The 12,768-nt window shown below is 43.7% G+C and overlaps 1 protein-coding gene across 1 annotated transcript; it reads right to left on the bottom strand.

Moving 5' to 3' along the window:
- Positions 1-6,263: 6,263 nt before the first annotated feature.
- Positions 6,264-10,807, bottom strand: LOC306746849 (CD5 antigen-like; the record flags this gene model as incomplete). The annotated part of the gene is given in 9 exon segments (XM_079229828.1): positions 6,264-6,365; positions 6,459-6,539; positions 7,480-7,595; positions 8,347-8,631; positions 8,724-8,873; positions 9,306-9,608; positions 9,701-10,024; positions 10,521-10,638; positions 10,640-10,807. Coding segments are annotated over 9 exon segments (1,647 nt in total), but the record flags the coding sequence as incomplete, so codon positions are not given.
- Between the last annotated feature and the right edge of the window lie 1,961 nt (positions 10,808-12,768).

Here is a 12,768-nt window from a genome sequence, read left to right as displayed (position 1 = left end):
TTGCACACGATCCCATCAGGCCACCTGATTGGACTGGTGTCTGTTCTTTTTTTAAATATATATTTTTATAGTTTGAAGTTAAAAGGTTTGAAGCTGTAGTTTGAAGTGTGTTTTGTATGTACTTATTTATTTATATCTATAGTATACTTTAAACGGTTAATAATATTGTTAGAGCATATCTCACTGGAGTTTTCAAACGACATACAGCTTATATACACAAAGATGCATAGATCAGCAAAACTACCCCAACAAAAAGCACTTACTGCATTGAAAGACAAAGTTAGTGTAATTGTAAGGGTAATCATGAAGACCAAATCTGGACTCGAGAGAGGAAAACTGTACTGCATTCAATCCGATCCGACTGTCACAACTAAGACAACCCCAAAGAGAAGCACTTATGAACACAAGCATCACCAGTGGCTCTCTTTGAAGTGATCTGAGAGCGCTTTCCACACAGTCTTCTTCTGGCTTCTTTTTAAATATGTCCTCTTCTGTCTTCCTCTTCCATTCTGTGGATTTAGTCGCTTAAAACTGCCCCAACATTAAGCACTTACTGAATTCAACAGGCAATGCTCAAGTTAGGGTAGTATGAGGACTTAGAGATCATGTGCAGTTGCCCCTTGATATGTCTGTTGAAGAACACACAACCAAGACAACTCCAAAGAGAAGCACTTATGAACTAAAGAATCATCAGTGTCTCCGTTTGAGGTTATCTGAATGTGATTTCATTGAGATCTATCTTCATCTCACTAGAGTTTTCAAATGACATGCCGCTTACATACTTGAAGATGCAAAGATCATCAAAACTACCCCAACAAAAAGCACTTACTGCAGTGAAAAACAAAGTTAGTGTTTTTGTATGGGTAATCATGAAGACCAAATCTGGACTCGAGAGAGGAAAACTGTACTGCATTCAATCCGATCCGACTGTCACAACTAAGACAACCCCAAAGAGAAGCACTTATGAACACAAGCATCACCAGTGGCTCTCTTTGAAGTGATCTGAGAGCGCTTTCCACACAGTCTTCTTCTGGCTTCTTTTTAAATATGTCCTCTTCTGTCTTCCTCTTCCATTCTGTGGATTTAGTCGCTTAAAACTGCCCCAACATTAAGCACTTACTGAATTCAACAGGCAATGCTCAAGTTAGGGTAGTATGAGGACTTAGAGATCATGTGCAGTTGCCCCTTGATATGTCTGTTGAAGAACACACAACCAAGACAACTCCAAAGAGAAGCACTTATGAACTAAAGAATCATCAGTGTCTCCGTTTGAGGTTATCTGAATGTGATTTCATTGAGATCTATCTTCATCTCACTAGAGTTTTCAAATGACATGCCGCTTACATACTTGAAGATGCAAAGATCAGCAAAACTACCCCAACAAAAAGCACTTACTGCAGTGAAAAACAAAGTTAGTGTTTTTGTAAGGGTAATCAAAATGACCAAATCTGGACACAGAGAGGAAAACTGTAGTGTATTCAATCCAATTTGATTGTCAAATGTAAGACAACCCCAAAGAGAAGCACTTATGAACTAAAGAATCATCGGTGTCTCAGTTTGAGGTTATCTGAATGTGATTTCATTGAGATCTATCTTCCGTTGTAATCTGTAGAATTTGTCTTGTTGAACCGCCCCAACAAGTAGCACTTACTGAATGTAAACACAAGCCAATGCTCAAGTTGAGGCAATATAAAAGACTTCCAATGAGCAGTCATGGTATCCCCGTAGTCCAGATGGTTCTTCCTAGCATCCTTGTGGTGTCCCAGAAGCTGTGGAAGTGGTGTTTCTTGCACAGATTTGCCCATCTTAAATACAAAATGTCGTCAAGTCACATGAGCTCCGCCTGCTTTTAGAGGAAGTTTCAATGGTCTTGATGATGTCGTAAACAATAGCTTCATGAAGAGACAATCATCCTAAATGTGTGCATGCCATTAGCATTTGATGAGTGGTCAATTACACTGCAATGAGTCGTCTTGGTGCCACTCTTTGCCACATGGTGGCTTGCCGTCCCAGCTCCATCAGCAGTACTTTGAAGCAAAACAAACACATGTAGTTTGTACTGTATGTCTACTCCTTGAAAATGCCATTATCATGATTATTCATGTACGTAAGAGAAATTAACCCAGTTTATTCATATGAAAGTAAGTCAACAGTTCAGTAGAGTTGTAATGACCTTAGAGATTTCATTTTTAAGTAAGTTGTCTCATAAAAATGTTGTATCACAAACTGACGTGACTAAATCAAATACTGTATCTTTTCCACTGTTTCATTATAGATCTCAACCTCAAACAAGTAAGTGTCACATGATCTTCATCGTCATGTGTTGAAGGCAGCGAAGGGGAAGAACTCCTCCTGTCTCCAACGGTGAGACTCTACAAATATGAATGTGTCCTTTCTTAAATATCTGCCGTATATTAAGCCTTTAACCAACGCTTTTCTCTCCACGACTCTTTTAGCTGCCTTCTTGGTGGTCTCTGGTCCTGGAGGACTACGCGGTCCCTGGTTCTGGAGGACTACGTGGTCCCCAGAGAGGCAGTGCTGGCCATGAGGCTGATGGCTCAGACGGAGAACCAGCTCTTGGAGCTGAACCAGTGGTGAGAGTTCAACAGGAAGCTGTTCTGGTGTTTTATAATCTGTATTGTGATTCATTGTTTGATGAAAGTCTAAGAACACTCTGTTTGTCTGCAGGTTCCCTTGGCGCCAGACAGATGCAGTCGTCCCTGTAGCAGCTGTTGCCGTCCAGCCTCTCCCTCCAGCCAAAGGGCTGTCCTCTGTTCAGGTGGGACAAGGACACCTTGGCTACTGCTGCTGCTGTCGGGCAGGAGCCTCGGCCCGGCAGCAAAACCTGCAAGCAGATGACGCAGTACGTCTGCATGAACCCAGAAGACTTGACTCTGTCCACAGTCACATTCACGAGTGCACTTACTGCACGTTAGTCAGTGGAAAAACTGAAGAGGAGCTGAGGGAAAGATAATATATATGTATATATATCATACATATATAATAGTTTGTCTTATTACTTTGTATTCCTTTGTTTCTTTATTATTATTTGGCATCATTTATAGTCTAATATGGCGCTCCCCAGAGGGCGACGTTGCAGAGCTCTCCGAGTAAAGTTACTTCTTTGTAGTTCAGAAGGACATTCAGGTTTGCTCCATACTGTGTTTTTGTGAAACCTGGCTAGGGGAGACAACACCCAACGAGGCTATAACACCAGATGGCTACACGTCTTCAGAGAGGACCGATGTGCTGCGGAATGCGGCAAGACCCGCGGAGGAGGAACGGCCGCCCTTGTCAAACAATCCTGGTGTATCAACTGTTGTAAGATCACCTCAAAATCTTGTTCTGAAAATGTGGAATATCTGACTTTGAGGCTAAGGCCATTTCATCTGCCCAGAGAACTGCAATGCATCATTGTGAGTGTATATTCCCCCCCTCGACCACCTGGCAATCCGGCTCAAACCAGTCTACAACAAAAGGCTCAAGACAAAGCCAGTCACAGTCAGAACCTTTAACACCTGGACTGATGGGGCACAGGCTAGCCTGCAGGGCTGTAGAGGCCACAGACTGGAGCACTTTCAAAGAGGCCACTAATGACATCCACGAATACACAGAGACTGTGAGTGACTACATCAGCTGGTGCACGTCCATATGTGCACCTCCCAGGACTGTGCGTATGTTCCCCAACCCAAAACCCTGGTTTAACAGGGACATTAAAAAGAAAATCAGGAAAAGGCGGGAGGGAGAGCCCGGTACGACCTGCAGAAGTCCATCAGAGCAGCAGGCTACTACCTCAACCACAACACACGCAGGCTGCGGTCGAATGGTCAATTAATTGCCACCTAACGTCTAACCCTGTTTGGCAAATCCAACTCTACTTAACTAGGCGACGTAGTTATGACGCGACGGCAGGCGCATGTTAGCGACGTCAGTGTGTCTGCAGCGGTGAAACTACAATGCTGTAGTCCATCTCGGACACCAATAAAGCGCATCTTAAATACTTTGTCCGTCTTCTTACAGTGTTGCCTCATGCAGATGACATAAATAACCCGGTTCATGCTATTACTTTATTAACGAGGTTGGAATAGAAATGAACGAAGGAGTATGGAAGTGAAACCAACGTATTTTTCACAGTTTACAAAGCTACTAAACTGTCTCTTTGTTCAGTTTCAAACATGCTGAATTAAATACGTTATCACACTAACGTATTTAGTATTGAAGCTCCTTTCTTTTGTGTTTAGAGAATTTGACCGGCACTTATCATGGCGGCAACTTAAGTACTACCGGGTCATTTCACTCAGTTAGGAAGGTTCCTAACCAAAAAGGACTGTTCGACCGCAGCCGCAGTATGTGGCAGGGAATCAAGTCTGTCACTTTATAGGAGAACCACAACAACCACAGACCCCCGAGATGCCACCCTGCCACGGTGTCAATGTAATTTGCATCCAGAGACAAATTCCTGTTTACCATTTTTCATTGAATGACATCATGAATATTATTTTGCACTGAATAAATGTTGAAAAAACTAAACTGGAACAGCAAGCCTTCTATTTGTTCAGAGCTTTTCCAAGTGTCATGATCCGTCATCTCAGGTGTAAATCTGACTTGACAATGAGTCCTACCAGACTAAACGGAAATCCCTTTCGGATTTTACAGTATTGGACATTCGAGAATGTAGTGCAGTATCAGTATTTCAGCTAGAATGCTAAATACATTGGCAGCTTCTACATTATACAACATTCAACTGAAAAACTAAATAAGAGGTACTCAATTGTATGGATACGCAAAACAAAGTATGGCTAAGTGTATTGAAACCCAAAATATGGAAGTTGATGCAGTTGGCCAAAAGGCTATTTTTCATCTGTAATGTTTCAGAGTCCTTCTAATACGTGTTATACTGACCTGGATGACCTTCCTGAAGAAATGTGAGTGTTTGTAATGGTGGTGGCCCCTAAACCTGCATTTACAGGCAAGTCCAGCCTAAATGATAGAGTTAATTCATCTTTATTGACCTTCCTGTGTGCACTGTTTACTTCCAGTTTCTTCTCTCTCATCAGAATCAGAACCATTTATTGCCTTTTATGTTTTCACATACAAGGCAGGAAGGAAAGTGTCATGTGATCACAGCCGCACACTTCAGTCCCTTTAGACCAGCTCCATCCTCCTCAAGGTAAAAAAAAGTCGTATACAAAAATTGTATTCAGGTAACAATTTGCTAATAACAGAAATACTTGAATTTGATGTTGACCTTTCTATTTGCTAAGGTTTCTCTAGTCAGAGGAGGAGATAACAGGTAAGTTTGGGTTGAATGAGTAGCTGGTGGCAGGAAGGAACCTTCAGGGGCTTCCCGACAGCAGGGTAGACCGACTCGTCCTGCTCTGGAATCGCTTGCCAGGGCAGGACAAGCAGCGAGTGGTCTACCCTCCCAGATACCGGGAGAGGCAACCTAAGGGGCGGTTCAAGGCAGCGAAGGGGAAGAACACCTCCTGTCCTGGCAAGGAGAGTCTCCAACGCTGAGACTCTCTACTAATATGAATGTGTCCTCTCTTAAATATCTGCCCTATATTAACCCACGCTTTTCTCTCCGCGGCCTTCTGGGACTCAACTTGGGCCCAGCAACCTGGCCCAGCGCCAGTCGCCTGGTGGAGGCCTTTGCAGCTGTGAGCGGGCCCTCACTCCAGCACGTCGGGGGTCGCCGCCTCGTCCGGCCGAGAACATTTGCCCGCCAGGAAGACGTTCTTGGCTGGGCGAGCCGGCGACCCGCACGTCGGGGGGACGTGCTGGAGCGAGGGCCCGCTCACAGCTGCGAGCAGCTTTAATTTATTAGTATCATTTGACTGTTTTATTTTTATATCCATCATTTACTTAGTGTTTTTTGCTATAATAAAAATAAGTCTTGCAATCTGCACTTTGGTTGAAGCTTTATTATTTCTTATATGACTTTGAATACAAGCTCTACACATTATGATAGAAATGGTGACATGACAATGACAATAAGTTGATCTCAAGTCTAGTTTTCAAATGAAACTTTATATCTGAGGTGTTTTCAGCAGGAACCAGTGGGCTTGGAGCTGAGAGCCGCAGACAGAAAGTCAGAACGTATGAAAAGACCAACACTTTGTTAAGAGTAAGAAAGACCGGCTATAACAATGTCATATCATACTCCAGCCTTCTAGTTTAAAGGGAACATGCGTATAAAATTGAGCTGGTGGTGGTTGTGTGATAGAAATCCTTCTGGAGGTGAGATGAGCTCCTCGGAGGAGCTACTCTGCTCCCTGAGCTTCTTCTTCAGCTGCAGGAACACCCAGGTTATAATCATCCAACTCAATGTCCTCCTGTCTGCCCAGCTTCTGCCCCCTGCTGGCCTGGAAAGACATGACAGCACAGTCCTGTCAGTTCAGTCAACACAGAAGGAGTGCTTCATTTCAGGCGCTGGTCTAAACAACAGTGTGTCATACCTTGCAGAAGCAGTAGAGGGCAGTGTTCACCAACAGCAGAGTCAGCGGCAGGACGACAGCTTTGATGATGAGGTGTTGGATCTACTCAAACACATGACATTCATCACATTGCACAACATCATGAGTCCAACAGCTTCCATTGAACCTGAGAGCTACACTCATTTACACATATTACTCTTCATGTTTACTTCATATTCACTGTTTGAACCAGAGACGTTATATAAGAAGTGGACGGAGTCGCCGTGGCTGTGGCCGTCGCCATCTTTATTTTATGCAACCAGTGAAGGAAGTGACCATATCCTGACCGAGGAGGAGTCTCTCTGGTACCTCTTAATCACCTTGTAGCCCCGCCCTAAAGCATACCCTGCTGTATGGTCTATTATTTGACTCTAAATGGATGATAATTTACTAAATGGGCGGGACTTAGTGAAGAGTCAATTGAAAGCATAATCGCTAACATTAACAACTGCCTCAGCGTTTGGTCACCAGGATAACCCCGGTTCTCTGAGTGAGGTATCTGAGCACACCACCCTTCTTGATTCTGACAGGTGGAGGAACTACACTTGAAAATGGTGAATAATGCTACGTTCACACCAAAAGTGGTGCGAATTTTCGCAACCCTTTTTCGCGTGAGTTTACTCGCTCGACTTTACGTGGTAAATTCGCTTAATTCGCTTTTTGCGGCGGAAAGAGGAGTGGCTTATTTCCGTGGCTTATCTCCGTAAAATCTCTTGAAAAATTTGCAAGGCTTTTGGTGTGAATGCAGCATAAGGAGCTAAGGGTGTCATGTGGTGGCAGTGGAGCTTCAGAAGGAGCTTCAGTTCTCAGAGAAGCAGAGTTATCCTGGTAACCACTCCTGCTCTGTCCTTCAGTACATAGTTAGCTGTGGTCATTTATAGACTTTGCTTAGTTACTTTGTGTTACATATGTAACACAATGACAGGAGCCAGTGTCATTCCAGAAACACCAACATGCATGCATGGAGGAGCTGAAGGTGAGCTGGAAGGAGCCTTCTGGGTACTGTGGCTGGGTGGAGCAGCAGATGGTGAAGGTGGAGCCCCTGAACCCCCTGCTGGTGGGCCTCGGAGACCCCGTCCATGGAGGAGGACACGGAGATGATTGGCTGAAGCAAGATGTCTGTGAACACAGAGAGATGATGAAAGTTCACATTCAAAGATGTTTAAACTGTCCTGTTTTCACTGCTTTGTCTCCCTTGTATTGTTATGTTAATGTCTTCTCTCTTGTCTTGTATTAGAGTTCTACAGGGTGATGTATTTCTGTTGGCCAACAGGAAGTCATCACTGGATCCTTCCACAAACAGCCAATGGGATTCTTCCATTTGATTTTGGATTATTACATAAAATAATCTGTGTCAAAGAAACGATTATTATTCTTCCACTAAAGAACTAAAGTTCATCAAAATATTCTTCACTCATGAACTTTAATGATGTTTGAAGTCTATAAAGGAACTCCACCATGGTCACATGACTTCACTTCTCCATCACTAAGCTAAAGCAGGACTAGTGTTCTAGTGAGCACGTTTAGTCGTCTCATACAGACTCTTTAAGATTCACCGGAGGGGCGTTCACTGACCTGTTTTATATCAGACAACTAAACATGTCTTCAATGTTTTGTGTTAAAAACAGACCTGATTTTCAGACATTCAACCAGAAACACATTCAGAAAACAGATTTGAGACGAGGGAACAGGAAGTGTTAAAATGCTAAAGGACGTGACGTCACCACAGACAGACAGGTGCGTTGTCCTGGATAACTTCACAGTTCAGTCCAATGGAAACCTACTGACTGTCACTGTGACAGAGGGGGAAATATACTGGACATATTGCTGTCAGAGATGATGTCATAGATGATGACACTGATGGGGTTACCTGAGCAGGTGAGATTCAGGATGGAGGAAGAGAAACCGAACATTAAACACTCCCTCATAGCAGATCCAGAGTGAACACAGCTATCGTCGATCAACCACACAGATATCGGTGAGGACTCCTTTCTCTCTCTCACAGAAACAGCAGAGCCACAGTCCAGATCTCTACAGGCAACAGCTGCTGCCTTCAGGGTCCAATCATAATCATCTACTGGTTTCCAGTCTCCTTGATGTTTCACCTCCAGTGATCCTGCACAGCGACTGGCTCCTCCCACCAACCTGACAGGTTCTGAACAGAAAGCAGAGAGTCGTCAGTAAAGAACAAAGTGAGTTCCAGGAGAACAGAGATGAAGCAGATCAAAGCTGCAGCTCCTCTTCTACCTGAGCAGGTGAGTCCAACAGCTTTGCCAGGTGAGCAGGTGTTTCTCTCTGAGCCTGAGCATCTACAGTCCAGGAGAGCAGACTCATGGCCTCCACACTGGAACTCTTTGGTCCACATTGGAGACTCCACTTCTCCATAGAAGAGCTTCACTGAGAGCTAGATAGTATCAGTGTTCCACCTGGACAGCTTTGCTGCTGAGAAAGAGATTATCTCACTGCAGATTTACATTGAGATCAAATCAAGGGCAACATCTCGCATGAATGAGAGTTATGGGACTTACTGAACACAAGTATCAACACTTCAGAAGATGTGCCTTGAACTTGATGAAGACATATGTATCCACTTCATCAATACCAGGTGCTGAGCCAGTAGAGTTAAACATGCAAACAAGTCTTGTTTGAAAGCAGACAAAGGGGAATCTAATGGTACACCGAATAAGGAAGCGACAGGTGAAGGCTCATGAAGGGATAGAGCCACCTCAGATAGTTTTATAGACAGATTCACAGTATGTAGATAGGGAGGGACTGAACCAAAACATATTAATTAGATTGGCACATAGATGATGTCAATGATGGGCTTACCTGAGCAGGTGAAGACACCTGAGCAGGTGAGATCCAGGACAAAGGAAGAGGAACCTGATGTGATACACTCTCTCAGAGCAGATCCAGAGTGAACACAGTCGGAGTTGATCTTCCACACAGATCTCTTTGAGGACTTCTCTCTCCGTCTCACAGAAACAGCAGAGCCACAGTCCAGATCTCTACAGGCAACAGCTGCTGCCTTCAGGGTCCAGTCAAAGCCATCTACTGGTTTCCAGTCTCCTTGATGTTTCACCTCCAGTGATCCTTCACAGCGACTGGCTCCTCCCACCAACCTGACAGGTTCTGAACAGAAAGCAGAGCGTCGTCAGTAAAGAACAAAGTGAGTTCCAGGAGAACAGAGATGAAGCAGATCAAAGCTGCAGCTCCTCTTCTACCTGAGCAGGTGAGTCCAACAGCTTTGCCAGGTGAGCAGGTGTTTCTCTCTGAGCCTGAGCTTCTACAGTCCAGGAGAGCAGACTCATGGCCTCCACACTGGAACTCTTTGGTCCACATTGGAGCCTCCACTTCTCCATAGAGCGCCCCCTGGAGGACTGAAGGAGCGCCACAGCCAAGCTCCCTACAGACCACCTCTGCATCCTGCTGGTCAAAGTCCTCTTCACACACGGAGGACCCCCACTGGGTAGACTGGGTAGACTGGTTAGACCTCACCTCCAGTCTACCTGAACACAGACTGGTCCCATTCAGCAGCCTGACAGAGTCTGGAGAGATGAGAGAATGGTATTTATTGTCTGGTGTCTTTTATCGCTCTTTTCCATCTTCTGTCTTATATTTCTAAGAAGATCTGCGACTCAGAATATAATTATGTTTAAAAAATGACCCCTAAAGTCTAAAGCGATGGGGGTCGGACTCTCGAAGGAGGGTGTCAGGGTGAAGCGGTGTGGAGATACTGACAAGTCCCTGGCTGAGCTGAGCTGCTCTAAGTTGTGACCAGTAGGTCACTGGTTTCTGTTATGGTGGAGAACAAAGAACCTGCTGGTGGATAAGAAAGCTGGCCAGCTGAAGGCTGGTTGGTGGTTGGACGAGAGGACTCCTGAAGCAGCAGACATGTAGGTTTCATATATAAAGATATCTTTGTTCATTCAGCACCTGATTTAATGAGGCAGTAGCTCAGACAAGTCTGCTGTCATTCTAGCTGGTACATGTGTGTCAACCTGGATACATTACTGTCATAGATGATGTCACTGATGGGCTTACCAGAGCAGGTGAGATCCAGTACGAGGTTAGAGGAATGTGGAAATAAACACTCCCTCAGAGCAGATTCAGAGAGAAGACACTCAGAGTAGATCCTCCACACAGATCTCTGAGGACTCCTCTCTCCGTCTCACAGAAACAGCAGAGCCACAGTCCAGCTCTCGACAGAAAACGGCTGCATCCTTCAGTGTCCAGTCAAAGCCATCTACTGGTCTCCAGTCTCCTTGATGGTTCAGCTCCAGTGTTCCTGCACAGCGACTGGCTCCTCCCACCAACCTGACAGGTTCTGAACAGAAACAAGAGAGTCGTCAGTAAAGAAAGGTATTTAATTCATAAAATATAAAACTAAAACTTGACTGCTGATTCTGCTTCATTGAATCTTTGTCTTTTCTCTTTCTTTACCTGTTGATGTGTGAATTCCTTTAGCCTGGAGTCCTGGAGAAAGACACATATTTATTGTTTGAAGTAAATTTAAAAGAAATTTTTCTGTACGTTTTTTCTATAATTTATAATTGAGCTACTTCATAATAATTAAATTAATCTCTGAGAATGGGTTAGTGGAGAAATCAACTGTGTACTTTAGAATATCAGCAGTAACTTAATGCTGTGGCTGTGGTCATTTTTGCTGAGGAAGGTTTCACTGAGTGAAATGACCCAGAAGTATTTAAGAGACCGCCATGATAAGAGCTGTTCAGATTCTCTAAATGCAAAAGAAAGGAGCTTCAATGCTTCCTTCATTAGCATAGGAAACACCGGAACTTCCTTTACGAAAGGAAAGGAGATAATTCCACCCCACAATTCCTACATTTAAAGTGACACACCATTCGGCCGAGAACAAACAGTCACAAAGACAAATGGATGGTATGGCTGGATGGCATCGCACTGGCATCCACCACCACTGTAAGGAATCGCTGAGTTATTTTTGACCAGGACCTGTCCTTTGGTTCCCACGTGAAACAAATCTCAAGGACCGCCTTTTTTCACCTACGGAACATCTAAAAAATCCGGCACATCTTGTCTCAAAGCGATGCAGAAACGTTGATCCACGCATTTGTTACTTCAAGACTGTATTACTGTAACTCCTTATTATTAGGCTGCTCCGGTAAGTCGTTTGGGTCTCTCCAGTTGATCCACTGGCTTCCTGTAAGATCGAGAATCATATTTAAAATCCTTCTCCTTACCTATAAAGCCTTAACTGGTGCAACCCTGTCTCCTAAAAATTACATTCCCCCAAAACTAAAACGGTTTCTCAATTACGTTTGACCAGAAACGTATCTCTTCCCTGATTATGTTTGTGTTTGACGTATTACAAATACGTTGATTATACACGTTTACGTTGATTATAGACGTTTTATTGTTTTCACGTTTGTGTTTGACGTATTACAAATACGTTGATAATCGTGTGTTTGTGTTATTGTTTTCTTGCTTTCCTGCTGAATTAAAGCATATTTTAATTTCTAAACTCTGCGGAAGAAAAGAAAAAGGATTCCCTCAGTAGCGGCAAGCGAAGAGGGGCGGGGTGAGGCCGGTAACGGGGCCGGTCTGAAGACCACTTGTCCGCCGGTGTGAGACCGGTAACAGCCCCCGTCGCGCCGGGTCTACTCTGAGTCGGGTTGTTTGGGAATGCAGCACAAAGTGTGAGACGTTTGGCTTTTACTCTGGATATAAATTGAATTTGTTAAAAACTGAGATTTTAACACTAAATTACAAACCATCCGAAACTATACAACAAACTCTTAATTTAAATTGGAGTTATAAAAGAATGACATCTCGAGGTAACTATAGCCAAAAGTACTGAGGATCTATATAAAGCCAACTATATTAAAGTCGATCAGGACAATAGGGAAAAAATTTGATAATTAGAACCATAATAGAAGCCTACGACCCAAAGAAATATAGAAACATATCAACTGTATATCAAAATCTGATGGAAAAATTAGGAAATACAAAACTGTATGTCAAAACTGAAATGGAACAGGAACTTGGTGTGAATATTACAGAGGATGAATGGTTGAATATTTAGAGGATGAATGGTTGAATATTTGGAGGATACAACATTCCTCAACATCTGTGCGAATTTGGAGAGAACACTGTTGGAAAAATCTAATTAGATTATTTATTACTCCCCAAATTACAAACAAAATGTCCGTCTATTGATCATCCATGCTGGAGGAAATGTGGGGCAGTAAATGTAAAACACTCCCATGTATTCTGGCTATGTCCGGAAATTGTACAGTTCTGGGGAAATGTC

This window comes from Taurulus bubalis (assembly GCF_910589615.1).
Source record: "Taurulus bubalis genome assembly, chromosome: 14".
NCBI lineage: Eukaryota > Metazoa > Chordata > Actinopteri > Perciformes > Cottidae > Taurulus > Taurulus bubalis.
Note: the sequence above shows the minus strand (reverse complement) of the source record. Positions and strands in the feature narration are given on the sequence as shown.